At 46.4% G+C, this 13,510-nt stretch overlaps 1 protein-coding gene and 1 long non-coding RNA gene across 3 annotated transcripts in view; one reads left to right on the top strand and one right to left on the bottom strand.

The window, feature by feature from the left end:
* Nucleotides 1-7,499, top strand: part of LOC110513292 — a 15,317-nt gene extending 7,818 nt beyond the window's left edge. Inside the window, exon 2 of the long non-coding RNA XR_005036727.1 lies at nucleotides 7,325-7,499. This is a non-coding gene — a long non-coding RNA (uncharacterized LOC110513292). The remainder of the gene's footprint in view (nucleotides 1-7,324) is intronic.
* LOC110515478 (lysosomal alpha-glucosidase) overlaps nucleotides 5,644-13,510 on the bottom strand; it is a 45,562-nt gene continuing 37,695 nt past the window's right edge. Inside the window, exons 20-21 of one of the 2 annotated variants that reach the window (XM_036948523.1) lie at nucleotides 11,438-11,584; nucleotides 5,644-7,895 (exon numbers count right to left, since the gene is read on the bottom strand). In XM_036948523.1, the coding sequence (XP_036804418.1) occupies nucleotides 7,833-7,895; nucleotides 11,438-11,584 (210 nt within the window). In that variant the 3' untranslated portion in view covers nucleotides 5,644-7,832. Of the gene's footprint in view, nucleotides 7,896-7,959; nucleotides 8,178-11,437; nucleotides 11,585-13,510 lie in introns of those variants that run through there. The other variant, XM_036948524.1, reaches the window with a different exon arrangement.

The following is a 13,510-nucleotide window of genomic DNA, read 5'->3' as shown; positions in this document are numbered from 1 at the left end:
TGTTGACATTGTCAAAGCAAGTGATAATAAACAAAAGTGAAATAAACCAAAAAATGAACAGTAAACATTACACTCACAGAAGTTCCAAAAGACTAAAGACATTTCAAATGTCATATTATGTCTACATACAGTGTTGTAATGATGTGCAAATGGTTAAAGTACAAAAGGGAAAATAAATAAACATAAATATGGGTTGTATTTACAATGGTGTTTGTTCTCCACTGGTTGCCCTTTTCTTGTGGCAACAGGTCACAAATCTTGCTGCTGTGATGGAACACTGTGGAATTTCACCCAGTAGATATGGGAGTTTATCAAATTTGGGTTTGTTTTCTAATTCTTTGTGGATCTGTGTAATCTGAGGGAAAAATGTCTCTCTAATATGGTCATACATTGGACTGGAGTTTAGGAAGTGCAGCTCAGTTTCCACCTCATTTTGTGGGCAGTGGGCACATAGCCTGTCTTCTCTTGAGAGCCATAGATGTGTGATTAGGTTTATTTATTAGACTTCAACACTTAATTAACTGTCATCCTGGGCCCCCACTATCATAATAATAACAGATCACAGGGGTGAAGAGTGATCGGGGGAGGAGGACGGAGAAGAGAGAGCAGAGAGGAGGAAGAGGGGGAAGAGATGGGGGAGGAGGAGAGCAGCGAGGGGGGGGGGGGGTGAGGGGGGTAGAGGAGAGCAGATGGGGAGGGGGGAAGAGGGGGAATAGAAAGGAGGAGGGAGAGGGGGGAAGAGGAGAGCAGAGGGGACGGGGGAAGAGGGGGAATAGAAAGGAGGAGGGAGAGGGGGGAAGAGGAGAGCAGAGGGGACGGGGGAAGAGGGGGAATAGAAAGGAGGAGGGAGAGGGGGGAAGAGGAGAGCAGAGGGGACGGGGGAAGAGGAGAGCAGACGAGGAAGAGATGGGGAGGCAAGAGGGGGAGGAGGTGGGAGGAGAGGGGGAAAAGGAGCAGAGGAGGAGATTACAGGCCTTTATGTAATGTGCTGTGTGACAAATTATTAACATAAACACAGTTGTTCATATCTGTAATGTGCTGTGTGAGAGATTATCAACTATGTGACCAGTGGGTTTAGTAGAGCTGAGAACAGCAGCATTCAGAATAACAGAGAACAGATGTCCTTCCTGGTTCAAGACACACACAGAGATGTCCAGCATATCAGCCCTGTACTCCACTTAAACCCTACCATTAGTGGGGAAGACCACACCAAACTGTACCAAGAACAGTAAAGGGGGGTTGAATTGTGACAGCACAGCGCCCTCTACAGGTGAACATATGCCAGTGGCTCATGAGGACCAACTGACCCAGTGAAGACCGATGAGGGTGAGAGAAGATTCAACAACTCTTGGAGGACAAGAAAGGTTCAGAACACAGTGGGAAAATATGACCAGTAGAAATCATAACTGGGTGGTCTTCAGAGATAGATGGGAGGGGTTGAGGGTAGCTGAAGGCTGGACTAGATGGTCTTCAGAGATAGATGGGAGGGGTTGAGGGGAGCTGAAAGCTGGACTAGATGGTCTTCAGAGATAGATGAGAGGGGTTGAGGGGAGCTGAAGGCTGGACTAGATGGTCTTCGGAGATAGATGAGAGGGGTTGAGGGGAGCTGAAGGCTGGAATAGATGGTCTTCAGAGATAGATGAGAGGGGTTGAGGGGAGCTGAAGGCTGGAATAGATGGTCTTCAGAGATAGATGAGAGGGGTTCAGAAAGTATTCAGACCCATTCAATTTTTGTATATTTTGTTACGTTACAGCCTTATTCTAAAACTGAATACATTGTTTTTATCCTTCATCAATATACACACAATACCTCATAATGACATCACAATACCTCATAATGACATCACAATACCTCATAATGACATCACAATACCTCATAATGACATCACAATACCTCATAATGACAAAGCAAAACGTTTTTTTTAAATGTTTGCACATTTTATTTATTTATATATTTTTAACTCTACATGTCTACATAACTATTCAGACCCTTTACTCAGTACTTTGTTGAAGCACCTTTGGCAGCAATTACAGCCTCGAGTCTTCTTGGGTATGACCCTACAACCTTCGCACACTTGTATTTGGGGAGTTTCTCTCATTCTTCTCTGCAGATCCTCTCAAGCTCTGTCAGATTGGATGGGGAGCATCTGTACAGCTATTTTCAGGTCTCTCCAGAGATGTTCGATCTGGTTCGAGTCCGGGCTCTGGCTGGGACACTCAAGGACATTCAGACACTTGTCCCTTGCTCCGGTCTGTGTGCTTAGGGTCGTTGTCCTGTTGGAAGATGAACCTTCACCCCAGTCTCAGGTCCTGAGCGTTCTGGAGAAGGTTTTCATCAAGGATCTCTCTGTACTTTGCTCCATTCATCTTTCCTTCAATCCTAACTTGTCTCCCTGCCACTGAAAAACATCCCCACATCACAATTCTGCCACCACCATGTTTTACCGTAAGGATGGTGCCAGGTTTCCTCCAGACATGATGCTTGGCATTCAGGCCAAAGAGTTCAATCTTAGTTTCATCAGACCAGAGAATATTGTTTCTCATGGTCTGAGAGTCTTTAGGTACCTTTTGGCAAACGCCAAGCGAGCTGTCATGTGGCTTTTATTGAGGAGTGGCTTCCGTCTGGTCACTACCATAAAGGCTTGATTGGTGAAGTGCTGCAGAGATGGTTGTCCTTATGGAAGGTTCTCCCATCTCCACAGAGGAACTCTGGAGCTCTGTCAGAGTGACCATCGGGTTCTTGGTCACCTCCCCGACCATGCCCCTTCTCCCCTGATTGCTCAGTTTGGTCGGGCAGCCAGCTCTAGGAAGAGTCTTGGTGATTCCAAACTTCTTCCATTTTAGAATGATGGAGGCCACTGTGTTCTTGGGGACCTTCAATGCTGCAGATATTCTTTGGTACCCTTCCCCAGATCTCTGCCTCAACACAATCCTGTCTCGGAGCTCCACAGATAATTCCTTCGACCTCATGTCTTGGTTTTTGCTCTGACATGTACTGTCAACTGTGGGACCTTATATAGACAGGTGTGTGCCTTTCCAAATCATGTCCAATCAATAGAATTTACCACAGGTGGACTCCAAGTTGTAGAAACATCATAGCAAAGGGTCTGAATACTAAATAAATATGTATGTAATATAATATGTATATATATATATGTATTATAGTATTCTTATTATTATAGTATATTATATGTAAATTAAGGTATTTCTGTTTTTTTCACTTTGTCATTATGGGGTATTGTGTGTTGATAAAGATTTTTTTTAAATCAATTTCAGAATAAGGCTGTAGAAAAAATAAATACTTTCCAAATGCACAGTGTGTGTGTGTGTATACATACATAGTATATATAGTGGGGAGAACAAGTATTTGATACTCTGCCGATTTTGCAGGTTTTCCTACTTACAAAGCATGTAGAGGTCTGTAATTTTTATCATAGGCACACTTCAACTGTGAGAGACTGAATCTAAAACATCCAGAAAATCACATTGTATGATTTTTAAGTAATTAATTTGCATTTTATAGCATGACATAAGTATTTGATACATCAGAAAGGCAGAACTTAATATTTGGTACCTTTGTTTGCAATTACAGAGATCATACGCTTCCTGTAGTTCTTCACCAGATTTGCCTATATACTTGTTCTCCCCACTGTATACACAGTATACACACACATACATACACACACACACACTGAACAAACATGTCAAGTGTTGGTCATATGTTTCATGAGCTGAAATAAAAGACCCCAGAAATATTCCTTACGCACGAAAAGCTTCTCAAATTTTGAGCATTGTCCTGTTGAAAAACAAATGATTGTCCCACACCACCTCCTCCATGCTTCATGGTGGGAACCATGCGGAGATCATCCGTTCACCTACTCTGCGTCTCACAAAGACAAGAGTCGGAACCAAACATCTCAAATCTGGACTCATCAGACCAAAGGACAGAGACCTGTCTAATGTCCATTACTCATGTTTCATGACCCAAGCAAGTCTCTTCTTCTTATTGGTGTCCTTTAGTAGCGGTTTCTTTGCAGCAATTCGACCACGAAGGCCTGATTCATGTTGTCTCCTCCTGTGTCCTCAAGAGAGACAGTTTCCTCATAGCGCTTGATGGTTTTTGCAACTGCAACTGAAGAAACTTTAAAAGTTCTTGAGATTTTCCAGATTGACTGACCTTCATGTCTTAGAGTAATGATGGACTGTCGTTTCTCTTTGCATATTCGAGCTGTTCTTGCCATAATATGGACTTGGTCTTTTACCAAATAGGGCTATCTTCTGTATACCACCCCTACCTTGTCACAACACAACTGATTGTCTCAAACGCATTAAGGAGGAAAGAAATTCCACAAATGTACTTTTAACAAGGCACACCTGTTAATTTAAATACATTCCAGGTAACTACCTCATGAAACTGGTTGAGAGAATGCCAAGATTGTGCAAAGCTGTCAAGGCAAAAGGTGGCTACTTTGAAGAATCTCAAAAAATATATTTTGATTTGTTTAACACTTTTGGTTACTACATGATTCCGTATGTGTTATTTAATAGTAAAACTAAGAAAAACCCTTGAATGAGGTGTCCCCAAACTTTTGACTGGTACTGTATATATTTACAAAAAAATATGGGAAATGATGCAATTACATTGATAGAACAAAAAAAAAAACACTGATTAGAGGACAATGGAATTCAATAATAGTGGTGTGGGGGCTGTGCTTTGGCAAAGTGGGTGGGGTTATATCCTGCCTGTTTGGCCCTGTCTGGGGGTATCATCGGATGGGGCCACAGTGTCTCCTGACCCCTCCTGTCTCAGCCTCCAGTATTTATGCCGCAGTAGTTTATGTGTCGGGGGGCTAGGGTCAGTTTGTTATATCTGGAGTATTTCTCCTGTCTTATCCGGTGTCCTGTGTGAATTTAAGTATGCTCTCTCTAATTCTCTCTTTCGGAGGACCTGAGCCGTAGGACCATGCCTCAGGACTACCTGGCATGATGACTCCTTGCTGTCCCCAGTCCACCTGGCCATACTGCTGGTCCAGTTTCAACTGTTCTGCCTGCGGCTATAGAGCCCTGACCTGTTCACCGGACATGCTACCTGTCCCAGACCTGCTGTTTTCAACTCTCTAGAGACAGCAGGAGCGGTAGAGATACTCTTAATGATCGGCTATGAAAAGCCAACTGACATTTACTCCTGAGGTGCTGACCTGTTGCACCCTCGACAACTACTGTGATTATTATTATTTGACCATGTTGGCCATTCATGAACATTCGAACATCTTGGCCATGTTCTGTTATAATCTCCACCCGGCACAGCCAGAAGAGGACTGGCCATCCCTCATAGCCTGGTTCCTCTCTAGGTTTCGGCCTTTCTAGGGAGTTTTTCCTAGCCACCGTGCTTCTACACCTGCATTGCTTGCTGTTTGGGGTTTTAGGCTGGGTTTCTATACAGCACTTTGATATATCAGCTGATATCAGTAAGAAGGGCTTTATGAATACATTTGATTAGAATAAAAAGGCATATTTGATGGGTGCAGGATTATGCTCCAGCCAAGCAGTAGTAATACCTGGATGAAACTAAATTACACCCAGGTATATAAGTCCCTCCCGTCCAATCATGTGACAAACAGATATAAAACAGACACATGGGAGTCAGGATTCATGTTTAATCAAGTCATCATTAGAAACGAGCATCTGTCTGAGCACGTCCCCGTTCAACATAACACAAATGGAAATGGAGAGGCGGGCATTACAGCATCAACAGTCATTATTCATGCCAGATAGAAACACCCAACTGGCCGAACCGGCCAACATAAGGCAAGTCTTCCCCTTCCACAGTTTTCATTATACCGCTTGAATAGAATAGGACAAATAAAACACATTTGTCAAACAACATTTCAACCAATCAATTTCAAAAGGGCAAACGTTGCGTTTCCATAACGCTTCAAAATGTCAAAAACTACAATCCAGGCTCATTCATTATGTAGCAAAGGCAATTGTATGTCTGAGAAAGCTTGACAATACTTTAATATCATTGTTTTAGAGAGAAAGACCCTGTTTTTAGAGTCACAGTAAAGCAGTTAGAAAACAAACTGAAACTAGAATTCTAGTTTTAGAACAATGTAGATGTGTAGAGGTTTTCTGAAACGATCATTCTAGAACAGAGTTAAAACTGAGCAGTTCTAGAGGTGTTCTGAAACAATCATTCTAGAACAGAGTTAAAACTGAGCTGTTCTAGAGGTGTTCTGAAACAATCATTCTAGAACAGTTAAAACTGAGCTGTTCTAGAGGTGTTCTGAAACTATCAGTTAAAACTGAGCTGTTCTAGAAGTGTTCTGAAACTATCATTCTAGAACAGAGTTAAAACTGAGCTGTTCTAGAGGTGCTCTGAAACTATCATTCTAGAACAGAGTTCAAACTGAGCTGTTCTAGAGGTGTTCTGAAACTATCATTCTAGAACAGAGTTAAAACTGAGCTGTTCTAGAGGTGTTCTGAAACTATCATTCTAGAACAGAGTTAAAACTGAGCTGTTCTAGAGGTGCTCTGAAACTATCATTCTAGAACAGATTTAAAACAGAGCAGTAGAAGAGACAGTTTGATCATTCGTAAAGGCACTTCCCTGTACCTTCAATATGTCCTGATTCAGTGCAAACAAGCTTGTCAACAACAATATGTACATATCAGGATCAATAACAACAAATCACTGATTATTATCACGAAACTCCCCAAAGACACAAACATCCATCTCACCCCATTCTAGTCTTGTTCTGAGGGAAAGAAAAGTTCCTCTCCTTTTAATTGCACATCTTCACCTTTCCTCTGAGAAATGAAAACAGCAAAATAAAAGTTGGCTCTTGACTGTAGTAACGACCAGTGGCAGAACGACTAGACTTCATATTTTACTACCTAACCAGTAAAATACACAGGAGGCCTTTCAAACTAATGCATCTGGCTCACGGGTGAATGTCTTCACAGTATTTTACAAAATGTTCCATCCTGAGAATAAATCACTTTCCTACCGACTAAACCGGTATTTCCAGTCCAAACTGGAACGGTCCTTCAAAAGCATTATAGAGCATAAAAACAGGCCTGTGGATTTGATTAGAGCTTTGATTAAAAAATTCAAGCCTGATGAGCCCTACATTAAAATACATTTAATGAGCCCAAGCCCCAAAAAAGTCCAAAATATAGTGCTGTTATCCAATACATATATGATATAGGCTACTGCACGACAGAAAAACAGAAAAGCCCATAGATGTAGCCAGCTATATCCTCTGTTGGGTAAATAAATGAAACTCGCTCCAGGAGGCTTGTTGAGTGTGATTCAGTTTAGGTTAGGATTGTAGGAGGGTAATCTGGTCCTAGGTTAGTATCTAATGGTTCAGGTTAGGATTGTAGGAGGGTAATCTGGTCCTAGATCAGTGGTTAGGTTAGTATCTAATGGTTCAGGTTAGGATTGTAGGAGGGTAATCTGGTCCTAGATCAGTGGTTAGGTTAGTATCTAATGGTTCAGGTTAGGATTGTAGGAGGGTAATCTGGTCCTAGATCAGTGGTTAGGTTAGTATCTAATGGTTAAGGTTAGTATTGTAGGAGGGTAATCTGGTCCTAGATCAGTGGTTAGGTTAGTATCTAATGGTTCAGGTCAGGATTCAATCCCACCCGGAGCAACATATGGTGTGTCCTACAGTGAGGGTGTTTTGAGCCCTGGTAGTACACTATATAGGGAATAGGGTGCCATTTGGGTCACGGCCGTGGGGCGTAAAGCAGTAGAGACCGTCAGGGAAGGAAAAACCATCAAACATTCCAAAAGGTCGGAATTCCCATTGTTTTGGGAAAAGCTGTTAGATCCAACTGATGGTGAAGTTCTGGCTGAGATTCAGTCCCAGATCTGTTACAGTCAACACCTGGAGGGAGACGAACGGGAGAAACAGAGATACATTAATAACTGATGGTGAAGTTCTGGCTGAGATTCAGTCCCAGATCTGTTACAGTCAACACCTGGAGGGAGACGAACGGGAGAAACAGAGATACATTAATAACTGATGGTGAAGTTCTGGCTGAGATTCAGTCCCAGATCTGTTACAGTCAACACCTGGAGGGAGACGAACGGGAGAAACAGAGATACATTAATAACTGATGGTGAAGTTCTGGCTGAGATTCAGTCCCAGATCTGTTACAGTCAACACCTGGAGGGAGACGAACGGAGAAACAGAGATACATTAATAACAAACCACAGATGACATTTCCCTCTAAACATGGGGAGACTCCACTACTACCAGTCAACTCACACATTTCCCTCTAAACATGGGGAGACTCCACTACTACCAGTCAACTCACACATTTCCCTCTAAACATGGGGAGACTCCACTACTACCAGTCAACTCACACATTTCCCTCTAAACATGGGGAGACTCCACTACTACCAGTCAACTCACACATTTCCCTCTAAACATGGGGAGACTCCACTACTACCAGTCAACTCACACATTTCCCTCTAAACATGGGGAGACTCCACTACTACCAGGCAACTCACACATTTCCCTCTAAACATGGGGAGACTCCACTACTACCAGGCAACTCACACATTTCCCTCTAAACATGGGGAGACTCCACTACTACCAGGCAACTCACACATTTCCCTCTAAACATGGGGAGACTCCACTACTACCAGTCAACTCACACATTTCCCTCTAAACATGGGGAGACTCCACTACTACCAGTCAACTCACACATTTCCCTCTAAACATGGGGAGACTCCACTACTACCAGTCAACTCACACATTTCCCTCTAAACATGGGGAGACTCCACTACTACCAGTCAACTCACACATTTCCCTCTAAACATGGGGAGACTCCACTACTACCAGTCAACTCACACATTTCCCTCTAAACATGGGGAGACTCCACTACTACCAGTCAACTCACACATTTCCCTCTAAACATGGGGAGACTCCACTACTACCAGTCAACTCACACATTTCCCTCTAAACATGGGGAGACTCCACTACTACCAGTCAACTCACACATTTCCCTCTAAACACGGGGAGACTCCACTACTACCAGTCAACTCACACATTTCCCTCTAAACATGGGGAGACTCCACTACTACCAGTCAACTCACACATTTCCCTCTAAACATGGGGAGACTCCACTACTACCAGTCAACTCACACATTTCCCTCTAAACATGGGGAGACTCCACTACTACCAGTCAACTCACACATTTCCCTCTAAACATGGGGAGACTCCACTACTACCAGTCAACTCACACATTTCCCTCTAAACATGGGGAGACTCCACTACTACCAGGCAACTCACACATTTCCCTCTAAACATGGGGAGACTCCACTACTACTAGTCAACTCACACATTTCCCTCTAAACATGGGGAGACTCCACTACTACCAGGCAACTCACACATTTCCCTCTAAACATGGGGAGACTCCACGACTACCAGTCAACTCACACATTTCCCTCTAAACATGGGGAGACTCCACTACTACCAGTCAACTCACACATTTCCCTCTAAACATGGGGAGACTCCACTACTACCAGTCAACTCACACATTTCCCTCTAAACATGGGGAGACTCCACTACTACCAGTCAACTCACACATTTCCCTCTAAACATGGGGAGACTCCACTACTACTAGTCAACTCACACATTTCCCTCTAAACATGGGGAGACTCCACTACTACCAGTCAACTCACACATTTCCCTCTAAACATGGGGAGACTCCACGACTACCAGTCAACTCACACATTTCCCTCTAAACATGGGGAGACTCCACTACTACCAGTCAACTCACACATTTCCCTCTAAACATGGGGAGACTCCACTACTACCAGGCAACTCACACATTTCCCTCTAAACATGGGGAGACTCCACTACTACCAGTCAACTCACACATTTCCCTCTAAACATGGGGAGACTCCACTACTACCAGGCAACTCACACATTTCCCTCTAAACATGGGGAGACTCCACTACTACTAGTCAACTCACACATTTCCCTCTAAACATGGGGAGACTCCACTACTACCAGTCAACTCACACATTTCCCTCTAAACATGGGGAGACTGACAGGTGTATAAAGGTGTATCAAGCACACAGCCATGCAATCTCCATAGACAAACATTGTCAGTAGAAAAGCCTTACTGAAGAGCTCAGTGACTTTCAACGTGGCCCCTCTCATAGGATGCCACCTTTCCAACAAGTCTAAATGTCAGCCCTGCTAGAGCTGCCCCGGGCATACTAACTGTAAGTGCTGTTATGGTGAAGTGGAAACATCTAGGAGCAACAACGGCTCAGCAGAACGGGACCACCGAGTGTTGGAGCGTGTAAAACAGCATCTGTCCTCAGCTGCAACACTCACTACCGAGTTCCAAACTGCCTCTGGAAGCAACGTCGGCACAAGAACGGTTTCGTTGAGAGCTTCAAGCGTCTAACATCAGCATGCAATGCCAAGCGTCGGCTGGACTGGTGTAAAGCTCGCCGCCACTGGACTCTGGAAACGCCTTCTCTGGAGGGATGAATCACGCTTCACCATCTGGCAGTCCGACGGACGAATCTAGGTTTGGAGGATGCCAGGAGAACGCTACCTGCCCCAATGCATAGTGCCAACTGTAAAGTTTGGTGGAGGAGGAATAATGGTCTGGGGCTGTTTTTCATGGATCGGGCTCCTTGGTTCCAGTGAAAGGAAATCTCAACGCTACAGCATGCAATGACATTCTAGATGATTCTGTGCTTCCAAAAGTTTGGGGAAGGCCCTTTCCTGTTTCAGCATGACAATGCCCCAGTGCACAAAGCGAGAACCATACAGAAATGGTTTGTTCAGAACTTGACTGTCCTGTACCGAGCCCTGACCTCAACCCCATCGAACACCTTTGTGATGAATTCGAACGAATTGCATCGCCGACTGCGAGCCAGGCCTAATTGCCCAACATCACTGCCCGACCTCACTAATGCACTTGTGGCTGAATGGAAGCAAGTCCCCAAAGCAATGTTCCAACATCTAGTAGAAAGCCTTCCCAGAAGAGTGGAGGCTGTTATAGCAGCAATGCGTCCCTCCGAAACACGATCCCGCCAAGCCGCACTGCTTCTGGACACAGTCGGAGGAAACACTGTACCAGCTGGCGACCAAAGTCAGCGCGGCCCGCCACAAGGAGTCGCTAGAGCGCGATGAGACAAGGACAACCCGGACGGCGCTGGGCCAATTGTGCGCCGCGTCATGGGTCTCCCGGTCGCGGATTGGCTGCGACACAGCCCGGGATCGAACCCGGATCTGTAATGGCGCCTCTAGCACTGATCAATGCCTTAGACCCCTGCGCCACTCGGGAGGTCCCTACATTCCTTTAAAAAAATGTTTTATTGTGAGTATGGCTGCTCTAAAACATTATCTGAACTTTAAAAAACACTTAACCTTTGCCTCCTGACACCAAGTCTCACCTGATTGGCTCTGTAGGTGAATGCAGCATCGTGGGAGTTGACCGTAACCCTGGTAGGCTCCACCTTCACGCCATAGAAGGAGGCTGTTTCCACGGTGATGTAGGAAGCCTCCACGTGGTCGTGCAGCACCTCCGATGTCATCGTGTTCTAGAACACAATAGGAAGGGAAGAGGTGAAGGTAATAGTGTTAGTAGAACCAGCTGTCATGGTTATAGTGGTTAGAGCGTTGGACTAGTAACTGGAAGGTTGCATAGTGGTCGGAGCGTACTGGTCTGTAGTGGTGGGAGCGTACTTGTCTGTAGTGGTCGGAGCGTACTGGTCGGAGCGTACTGGTCTGTAGTGGTCGGAGCGTACTGGTCTGTAGTGGTCGGAGCGTACTGGTCTGTAGTGGTCGGAGCGTACTGGTCTGTAGTGGTCGGAGCGTACTGGTCTGTAGTGGTCGGAGCGTACTGGTCTGTAGTGGTCGGAGCGTACTGGTCTGTAGTGGTCGGAGCGTACTGGTCGGAGCGTACTGGTCTGTAGTGGTCGGAGCGCACTGGTCTGTAGTGGCCGGAGCGTACTGGTCTGTAGTGGTCGGAGCGTACTGGTCTGTAGTGGTCGGAGCGTACTGGTCTGTAGTGGTCGGAGCGTACTGCTCTGTAGAGGTCGGAGCGTACTGGTCTGTAGTGGTCGGAGCGTACTGGTCTGTAGTGGTCGGAGCGTACTGGTCGGAGCGTACTGGTCTGTAGTGGTCGGAGCGCACTGGTCTGTAGTGGTCGGAGCGTACTGGTCTGTAGTGGTCGGAGCGTACTGCTCTGTAGAGGTCGGAGCGTACTGGTCTGTAGTGGTCGGAGCGTACTGCTCTGTAGAGGTCGGAGCGTACTGGTCTGTAGTGGTCGGAGCATACCGGTCTGTAGTGGTCGGAGCGTACTGGTCTGTAGAGGTCGGAGCGTACTGGTCTGTAGTGGTCGGAGCGTACTGGTCTGTAGTGGTCGGAGCGTACTGGTCTGTAGTGGTCGGAGCGTACTGGTCTGTAGTGGTCGGAGCGTACTGGTCTGTAGTGGTCGGAGCGTACTGGTCTGTAGTGGTCGGAGCGTACTGATCTGTAGTGGTCGGAGCGCACTGGTCTGTAGTGGCCGGAGCGTACTGGTCTGTAGTGGTCGGAGCGTACTGGTCTGTAGTGGTCGGAGCGTACTGGTCTGTAGTGGTCGGAGCGTACTGCTCTGTAGAGGTCGGAGCGTACTGGTCTGTAGTGGTCGGAGCGTACTGGTCTGTAGTGGTCGGAGCGTACTGGTCGGAGCGTACTGGTCTGTAGTGGTCGGAGCGCACTGGTCTGTAGTGGCCGGAGCGTACTGGTCTGTAGTGGTCGGAGCGTACTGGTCTGTAGTGGTCGAAGCGTACTGCTCTGTAGAGGTCGGAGCGTACTGGTCTGTAGTGGTCGGAGCGTACTGCTCTGTAGAGGTCGGAGCGTACTGGTCTGTAGTGGTCGGAGTGTACCGGTCTGTAGTGGTCGGAGCGTACTGGTCTGTAGTGGTCGGAGCGTACCGGTCTGTAGTGGTCAGAGCGTACTGGTCTGTAGTGGTCGGAGCGTACTGGTCGGAGCGTTCCGGTCTGTACTGGTCGGAGCGTACTGGTCTGTAGTGGTCGGAGCGTACTGCTCTGTAGAGGTCGGAGCGTACTGGTCTGTAGTGGTCGGAGCGTACTGGTCTGTAGTGGTCGGAGCGTACTGGTCGGAGCGTACTGGTCTGTACTGGTCGGAGCGTACTGGTCTGTAGTGGTCGGAGCGTACTGGTCGGAGCGTACTGGTCTGTAGTGGTCGGAGCGCACTGCTCTGTAGAGGTCGGAGCGTACTGGTCTGTAGTGGTCGGAGCGTACCGGTCTGTAGTGGTCGGAGCGTACCGGTCTGTAGTGGTCGGAGCGTACCGGTCTGTAGTGGTCGGAGCGTACCGGTCTGTAGTGGTCGGAGCGTACCGGTCTGTAGTGGTCGGAGCGTACTGGTCTGTAGTGGTCGGAGCGTACTGGTCTGTAGTGGTCGGAGCGTACTGGTCTGTAGTGGTCGGAGCGTACTGCTCTGTAGAGGTCGGAGCGTACTGG

The sequence above is a fragment of the Oncorhynchus mykiss genome, chromosome 17 (genome assembly GCF_013265735.2).
Source record: "Oncorhynchus mykiss isolate Arlee chromosome 17, USDA_OmykA_1.1, whole genome shotgun sequence".
NCBI lineage: Eukaryota > Metazoa > Chordata > Actinopteri > Salmoniformes > Salmonidae > Oncorhynchus > Oncorhynchus mykiss.
This window is presented reverse-complemented; position numbering and strand designations above follow the sequence as displayed.